Source organism: Oryzias latipes, chromosome 7, assembly GCF_053564925.1.
Source record: "Oryzias latipes strain Hd-rR chromosome 7, Olatipes_Hd-rR_3.1".
Lineage (NCBI taxonomy): Eukaryota > Metazoa > Chordata > Actinopteri > Beloniformes > Adrianichthyidae > Oryzias > Oryzias latipes.
In genome coordinates this window covers 17,256,226-17,264,881 of record NC_136243.1, presented here as the reverse complement: position 1 = coordinate 17,264,881, position 8,656 = coordinate 17,256,226, and the positions used below count along the sequence as shown (strand labels likewise).

The window sequence follows — 8,656 nt, the reverse complement described above, 5'->3', positions numbered from 1 at the left end:
ACTCAATGGGAGAAAAAAGTATCTACGCCCAACGTGGGGCTCGAACCCACGACCCTGAGATTAAGAGTCTCATGCTCTACCGACTGAGCTAGCCGGGCAATGAAAACAGGAACGATCACATAGTTTACTTAACCACCGGAACAACCATTGCTGTCGTTCCAGGTCTGTGTCATGTCGCCCTCTAAAGGAGATAAAACGAAAAAACTATTTATTGGCCAAATGTCACTTTATTTAGGGGAAAAATGTCAATTGTTAAATTGGCAAACAAGAAATGTCGTCATGTCAATAACGCACATTTTATGTACATTTAGCCACGAGAAGATTTTTTTCTTTAAGTTAAAACTTACAGACGTGAAAATATATATATAAAAATAATAACGGTACCAAAGCAGCATGTAAGAAATTAATACTTTCCCCTTGAACTTATAAAGTATAAAAACAAGAAAATGATAAATCTTGGCAACAATGCATCTCTGTGTTCTGTGTGTTTGTGTGGAGGGGAGAGGGTGTTCATTTCTTTATTTTCTTTCTTTAAAAGTTTTTGTAATGAACGTCAACCAAAAAATCACTTCAGCAGTTTTAGAGAGCACTTCATTATACTGAATGACTGATAATTACATACAAAATGCATATTGCTGGAGATTTGAAATCGTGTTTTTTTCTTTTCTTTTTTTTTTATATATCCAGCACATACAGAAAGTGAAGAAAGTAACTAAATCAAGCAGAATTACATTAAGATGTGCAACATCTTAATCTAAGAACATTTGCATTTACAAATAAAAACAACTAATTTATTATTATTGTTGTTGTTGTTAAATATTAAATTAAAATATATGAGACGTGATTTACTGTGATTTTCGTCTGAAAAGCTAATTTAAAAAAAGCAAAAACCTTTACGTGAGGTACGTGAAGGCATCGCAGTCATGGGTTCTCCTTTACGTCATTGGCACGGGGCGGTTCATGAATGGGGTTCTCAAGTGGGAGGGCCCAGTACTCTGACTTTTCCAGGCAGGAAAAAACTGGGTGTTGTGCTGTGCTCGCTGCAACGCGTCTCCATGCGTGTTTTTAAGAAAAAGCGTGCTGTGTTTCACCGGACTTCTGCACAGCAGTGAAGGAATCGGCCCCTGGCGTTTGTCAGCTGAGGCGCGCGGCATCTGTAGCAATAACACAGTCCAACGGAGGAAACAGGACCCGCCGTTCGAGCCATGGGTTTTCGCAAGAAAAATAAGAGCCCGCCGGTGCTGAGCCACGAGTTCGTGATCCAGAATCACGCCGACATGGTTTCGTGCTTGGCAATGATTATCCTCCTCGGACTGATGTTTGAGGTACCGCTTGGTTTAGGAGTTCTGCTTCAGCTTTCTTCATAGCATGCTAGCTGTCGTTAGCATGCATGACAGCAGAGTATGGCGCGCGCGTCTTGCCTTTTTTTTTTAGATAATTTAAAAGCCCATCAGACACTAGTTCTGTAAACACGACTCTTTTAATGCCCCCTAGATAATAAGCATGTGATTTTTATCGATGCATGCAGCCTGCTGCACTTTACACAGGGACTGTAGCTTAGCTAGCTAAAGAGAGCAAAATAGCAGTAGCTAGTAAGTCTCCTCCCAAACACAGCCTTGAAACTTTCAGATCAACTTACAAATCCACCCAAAACATCTTTGCGATGTAAAGTAATGGTGTGCACCCTCAACCCACAGAAATATGCGGCTGTCAGCATCCTTCCACCGTGTGAGGAACCCTTGCTTATAATATTTATGTGTTGGCATCATTTGGCTGTGCTTTCTACTATTGTATGCACGATCCACGTATTATCTTAGAGTTCTTGTTTTATTTGAGAAGAATGAATGTAGGATGTGTCCTTTTCCTGATGTAGATAGATCTAAAAGCACATTTTGATGTCATTGTTTCATTGACATCTGTTTTGTTTTGGTTCCAGGTCACAGCAAAGTTTGCCATCATGTTCATCACGGTCCAGTACAACGTCACTGAAGTCCTTGGTGCGCTGACGTGAATCTAAATTTGAATCCTTCCAGAAGTCGCTCTTTCATCGTTGGTCTTTTCTTTGCAGATGAGAAAAGCGAGCCGCTTAACTTTTACCAATACGGCCCCAAAGACGTGGCGACTGTGTTTTTCTACCTGCTGATAGCGGTCATCCTTCACGCCTTGATACAGGAATACATTCTCGATGTAAGTGCATTTGTTCGGAAACCATAGCTTTGTTAGTTTAGCCTTCTTTCAGTTTTAACTTGTGATGCAACCCCCCCAAATGGCTTTAAAAGTTCTACATTGTATTGACTTTTGGTGAGTACATGAAGTTGGTGGAAAAATATGAATTAGTCATGGATCATATCCAACTTCAGGCTTCACTTGTGTTTGAATCGACTCTGATTTCTGTTTGCAAGTGATCATCTTACACACTTGACCTTTTTTTGAGTTGAAACACTTGTACCTCAGTTTTCAGCCTCTGATAAACTATTAAAATAAGTAATTACTCAGTTTTATTATTCATTTTTTAAAGTTTTATAATAAAATAACGTGTTTGTGGTTCACATGGGGAAATTTTTGCACCACCGTCTATTTGAAAAAAAAAAAAAAAACTATCACCATTTGCAAACTGACTAAAACGTTTGCAGATGTCAAAACAATGAAAATATTTCACGTTAAATCTGCTACTTGTGGGAAAAAATGTAGTTTTTGTAGGAATATCACAATAAATTTTTGGTTTATTCTTTACCACAGCCTCCCTGGTATTGCCAAATAAAGGAGACCTTCCTACAAACCAGTGCTAGCCCCATGATTCTTATACTTTGCTGGTTATGTCCACGGAAACAAAGAATCTCGTGAATTGGGCCATGAAGACGAAGCCTCCATAATATGGGTACATTGTTAATACAAATAACAGACAGCGTTGAATGAAAAGCAAAAATGTAAATACATTTTTAGCTACCGTTACATAAAAAAAGCAGATGTGGCAGAGGAAAAAAATGGGAAAAATCAAGTGTTTTGTTTTATTTTAATACCAAAGAAAGGCACTTTTTTTTTTAAAGTTTCTCATCCAGATGAGCTCTACACAGACGTCCCGAAGGCCCTCAGAGGACTTCTCTCATCTGATCTTTGCAGGACCCGTTAGAGCAAAAAGTCATGCTAGATAAGAAGAAAAAAAGATAAAGAAAGTTGCACCATTTGTTTTTATATGTGCTTTTTTCTTAATTGTATTTCAGAAAATAAACAGGAGGTTGCATCTGTCTAAAACCAAACACAGCAAGTTTAATGAGTCTGGACAGCTGGCAGCGTTTTACCTGTTTTCCTTTGTTTGGGGCTGCAGCATCCTGACAGCGGTACGAGGCTCACTTGTTCCCAAAAATCAAAACATGCGCTCTCCTGCTGCAGAGGGCTTTGTCTAACTCACAGTCTTTCTTTTTTTTTTGGTTTGTTTATGTTTTCAATGGCAGGAGGACTTTGCAAAAAATCCTACATTCTTATGGGAGGGCTACCCACACACTCGCATGGTGTAAGTAAAAACCAACACATCTCTGTTCAGCAATAGTTCACATTTTTACAAAGAAATGTCTCCCACTGCACAAATGTTAGCACATGTTTTGACTTTTAAGCGAGTAAGTGTATAAAGAAGTTAAATGTGATGCATTTTCTAAATTTTGTTTTCCTGTTCAGTTTATGAAATGATGGTAACGTCTGAAATAAATGCAGAAAAACAGCCTGTAAATCATAGTCTGGAGTAAGAAACTATTCATAATTAACCTAAGTTGATGCTGATCCAGTTTTCAGGTTAAGTTCTTCTACATTTGCCAAATTGCATATTGGCTCCACGCTCTTCCTGAGCTGTACTTTCAGAAAGTGCGAAAGGTAAGTGCTGTTTTTTTTTTTCCTGAACAAGATGTTTTTCCGTGTTTAGGTTTTCATATTATCTAATGCCAGAAGAGCTTGTTATTAAGAGTGATATTGGTTTAACCCTTGTGTTATCTTAGATGACCCCACCCTTACTTTGACGGTTCTCCCTACCATGACAAAGGTGGATAAAGGTGGACAGATTTCATGTAATCCATGGACACCAGTGAAGATCACAAATCATTGAAGAAAAAAGGTTCAGCGCACTGTCTAGTGGGTCTAGATGACCCAGCTCCCAACGTTAAAGTGCCTAGGATAGCACAAGGGTTACATACGCTGATTCTTTGCAGAAAAACACCGTCTTGTGGTTTGTGAAACGATCAACCGAACCAAATCCATCATGTCATATTCATAGATTTGCCTTTTATTTTAGAATCCTTGTGAAAAAATAAATGTAAAGTTCACATTTCCCAATAACCTGGTTATTTTACGTTTACATTTGATATTTTTAAACCCCTTTTCTTAAGCTTCCACAATAGAAACTCAAACCCTAAATGTAAATAAAAAACATAAGGAAGGAGAATTCCCCAAACATCACTGAGATTAAATCAAATAGTGAGGAACTGTCTGCATGGGAAACAGCCCCGCCCACAAATCAGCCATTGCTGCTCTGCAGAAACTTTGTCCTAGAAAACATTACAGTTTATTTTAATTTTAATTTAGCTCAAAGTGGCATCATTCTTACTAAAAGACCACCTTGAAAATGTATCAGAAGATGATCAAAGAGGGACTTTCACGGTGAGACTTTTAATGAACTGACGGAACAAACTGTCATTTTTTCCACAGGAAGACATCCCGCGCCAGCTGTATTACATCTGCCTTTACATCGTCCACATCACTGGTGCCTATGTTCTGAAGTGAGTTCCACTGGTCACTAAGAAATTGAGCATAAAAGTAGCTTGTAGTTTTTGAAATGGGTTATCCGGTTTTCAGGTGTGTTATGTATGTCGTTGATTCTCCATCGCTCTTGTCTTCTCAGCCTCCACCGACTGGGCCTGGTGCTGCTGGTTCCTCACTACCTTGTGGAGCTCCTGTTCCACGCTTCCCGCCTCTTCTACTTCAGCGACGAGAACAAGCAAAAAGGGTATCCGTTTGTTCTGCATCGCTCTCTCCGTGGCGGTCTGCTTCTCTCTCAATCTGTGGTTGGCTTTGCTCCTCCAGTTTCACCCTGTGGGCTCTTCTTTTCGTCATCGCCCGTCTCCTCACCCTCACGCTCTCGGTGCTGACGTTTGGCTTCGGCCTTCCCCGCACGGAAAACCTCGGCTTTTCCTTAGCGGACGGGAACTTCAACGTGCTTACCGTTAGGTAGGTGCAGGGAAAAGGGGGATTCAATCTAGTTAAACGATCAAACTCTAGCCAACTTTTTCATCCCCTTAGGATGACGTGCCTGGCAGCCATCTGCCTGACTCAAGCCTGGATGATGTGGAAGTTCATTAATTTCCAGTTGAAGAAGTGGAGAGAGCACAGCCAGAGTCAGGCGTCGAAGAAGAAGACGTTTAGCCCAAAGAGCAAGCTTCATAAAAGGGAACCAACGAGGGGTGAGGAGACGCTTCATCTTCTTCCATCTTTGAGTTTCAGGTCATGAAGACAAAACTCCCTCCTAATGTTTGGACTGACTTGTGTCTTCAGTCGGCGCCGCCAACGGAGTGGTCAAATCCGAGGATAAAACGTCGCCGCGGGCAAGAAAAGCCAAAGCTTCATGAGGACGCAGCGGCGCACAGTTTCTTCACTTTAACACCTGCTTTCTGTCTCCTGCTCTCCAAAACAAACAAAACAACATTTAAACCGCGCTAAAGCGTCCGTCTGGAGCTGAAGCTCCTCCTCTGAGAAGGCTGCGTGTTGCGGTTTGCTGTGGGTGTTGGTCATTCTTTGGCCGCAGGGTGATCGCTGGTTTTGATGCTTTAACGGGGATGGCTCTGCACCTCTTTTGAGGCGTCCCTTTGTGGAATAGAAGTTCCGAAATTTTAACGTTGCAAGACTTTGTGGAGGCGACCGACTTCAGTGCAGCTCCGGGAAGGTGTTGGCGTCCAGAGTTTGGACCTTACGGTGTTATGACGCTTTCGAGAAAGAACGAGTTTTGTTGGCCCTCAGCTAATGGTCAAATGTAAAATATGGTGTAGAGATGAAGGCTGCTCAAGGCCCACATGTCGTTTTAACACTAAGTGGAGTGGCTGTCCTTAAAGGGGCAACTTCTTATTAAAAATAAATACATAAATAAAAACAAAAACCTGAACTTAGCCTCAGGTGTCTGAGCCAAAGAGACGAAGCATTGTGAGTGGGAGAAAGTTTCCAAATGTAAAAGTTTCTTTCTCCACAGGTCAAAGGGGAAGTGATTTGAGGCGAGTAGAAAGCGTAAAAGCCAAACCGCAGAACTTCAACCTTTAATGCTCAACTGTGGACTCTCAGAAAGGGTGACGAGTGAGATTTTACTGCCACTTTTTTTTTTTTTTTTTTTTTTACCTTGCTGGTTAAATGACAGCGTTGAAGCTGAGCGGATTCTTTCTGCGGCTCCCCCGTCTCCTCGCTGGCAGAGCAGCCTGCCTGGCAGGGCGAGGAGGCGACACTGTGCTGTTTGCATCCTGTTAAACCTTGTTGCGATGGGCATGATTGGTAATGTTTGCAAGAAACTGCATCTCTAAGCTTGCTTTTTTTCCCCCTTTTTTTTTTTTTAAATGCATGGTGGTTTAAAAGGCTGAGGACTTCAATGCTACTTCACATGTTGCATATCACACACTTCAGCATTCAGTGGCCTTTTTTTTACAACTGATGCAAGAGGGTTCAGTTATTTATTTTTGTCCTGCGATAAATATTTATATGCTTGGAAAAGCTATAACCAGCAAACAGCGGTCCATAGCAAAACAATACAATCTTTCTTCAAGTGTCCTTACGATGTTGGTCACATGTCCTGCCTGTGTTGTGCTCGGTTTCTCTTCTCTCCGGTTCTTGGGGCTTTGGAGCAGTTGATTATAGGGGTTCAGGGGCTTTCAGTGCACCTTTTATGACGCGTGTACAGTGCTGTTTAGTTGACTGTACGCTCAGCGACGATGTAACCGCTCGTTTTTTCCCCCCCAAATGCTTGTACACGAAAAAGTGACAATCTGTCCACCTTGTCCTGCCTGCCTTTGGTTTTTTTTTTTTTTTTTTGCCCTGAAGATCTCTTTGGCTCCAGCTTTGAACTGTAGACGGGTCGGTCGGTCGGTTTTATGTTGTCCCCCCCCCTGCGCTCCATGCCCACACCTTTTCAGTGATCGTGACATCACCACATGTGCGGCGAGCCGCTCCTCTCAGCCCTCCAGCGGGGAGGAGATGGTCTGGCGCTCTTTTGGACTTTTCCCGGTCGGTCGAGGCCCATGTTTGCAAGTGGCAATGTCACAGGAGGAAAGGAGCAGAGGACTGCTGTACCAGCCTCTTATTAACATGTCTCTGAAGGAAAATATATAACGTTAACCCTACACTGTACTAAAAAACGTGTCAGATTTTAAAAGTATTTTTATAAAAGAAAACTTGTTGAAGTTGACTGTTGTTGCGTATACATGTGTGAGTATTTGTTTTACACTCCTGTTTCTGTATGTAGTGAGGATGCAGCTTGCTGACCTGTGGATGTGTGTTTGCTTTGTGCTACGACTGTCTTCTTTTCTGTAACTTCATGGCCTTATTAGAGTTAAGTGGACTCGGTTGTTTAACGCTGCAGATGTACAATGCAGGTTTTTGTATTCATGATTTACAGGACTCGAACCTACACTGTTTTTCTTCTTTTTTTTTAATTTAAGTAAATATTTTTTTTAAATTCATGTTGTCCCATCTAAACATCAGCGATCGATGTGGCTCTGGAAAATGATTTTTAGCCTGTCGGATCCTACAGGAGTTCCCTTTTGCTGTTATAATTTATTAGGCTCCTCCCATACCCCCCCCCCCCATGTATTTTCGGCACGTATTGACTGGGATTGTTCCAATAAATGTTAATTTTGTCAATAATATAATGGATTTATACCACGAGCAGCCGCTAGATGGCGCCAGTCCTCCCAATTCAACGGATTCTTTATTCTTGTAACCCTTTTTTTTTCTCATCCCTATCTGACGTATATTTGTAAGTATTAACCCTTGTGCTATCCTAGGCACTTTAACATTGGGAGTTGGGTCATCTAGACCCACTAGACAGTGCTCTGAACCTTTTTTCTTCAATGATTTGTGATCTTCACTGGTGTCCATGGATTACATGAAATCTTTCCACCTTTATCCAACTTTGTCATGGTAGGATGGTAGAGTTAAAAACTAGAATTGCTCGTAAAATACACTTGCAGTCTATGAAGATGGCATTTTCATTATAATTATACAATTGATTAACTTTACAAATATTATACTTTCCTTTTTTTAAATCTGCTGTCTAAATTCTAATAGCTTTGAACACTACTGTCCACTTTTAATCATTGACTTTGTTTTTTTTAATTTGATGTTTTGAATAAAGCGTTTGTTTGTTAACCTGTATCATTTGATCATTTAATTTGTTTCCATTGTTGTCTTTGAGGGCATACACTGAATAATGCATTTGTCTCCAAGGTAACAGGAGGCAAAAGGACGCTGAAAGATTGCGGTTGCAAAAGTGCACCGTAAATTATAAAGGTTGCAGATAATAATTGTCTGATACCTCCTCTGTCATGAAGTCTTGTTTCCGGATGTGGTTAAACTTATCCTGGTTTCACATTTTACCTGCTTTTCTATATATAAATAATTAAAGGGGTTATGCTGCATG

General features: G+C 40.9%; 1 protein-coding gene and 1 non-coding gene across 5 annotated transcripts in view; one reads left to right on the top strand and one right to left on the bottom strand.

Moving 5' to 3' along the window:
• Window positions 1-8,385, top strand: part of zgc:113278 (Translocating chain-associated membrane protein 1-like 1-like) — a 28,323-nt gene extending 19,938 nt beyond the window's left edge. For 2 of the 4 annotated variants that reach the window (XM_078950412.1, XM_078950414.1), the window contains exons 2-11: window positions 1,937-1,997; window positions 2,069-2,187; window positions 3,222-3,338; window positions 3,453-3,511; window positions 3,780-3,864; window positions 4,693-4,763; window positions 4,886-4,990; window positions 5,068-5,211; window positions 5,284-5,444; window positions 5,536-8,385. In XM_078950412.1, coding sequence (XP_078806538.1) covers window positions 1,937-1,997; window positions 2,069-2,187; window positions 3,222-3,338; window positions 3,453-3,511; window positions 3,780-3,864; window positions 4,693-4,763; window positions 4,886-4,990; window positions 5,068-5,211; window positions 5,284-5,444; window positions 5,536-5,609 — 996 coding nt within the window. In that variant the 3' untranslated portion in view covers window positions 5,610-8,385. Of the gene's footprint in view, window positions 1-894; window positions 1,326-1,594; window positions 1,729-1,936; window positions 1,998-2,068; window positions 2,188-3,221; window positions 3,339-3,452; window positions 3,512-3,779; window positions 3,865-4,692; window positions 4,764-4,885; window positions 4,991-5,067; window positions 5,212-5,283; window positions 5,445-5,535 lie in introns of those variants that run through there. The other 2 variants (XM_023957144.2, XM_078950413.1) reach the window with 2 other exon arrangements.
• On the bottom strand, window positions 26-98 carry trnak-cuu (transfer RNA lysine (anticodon CUU)). Its single transcript has one exon. It is a non-coding gene; the product is annotated as a tRNA-Lys (tRNA).
• Window positions 8,386-8,656: the final 271 nt, after the last annotated feature.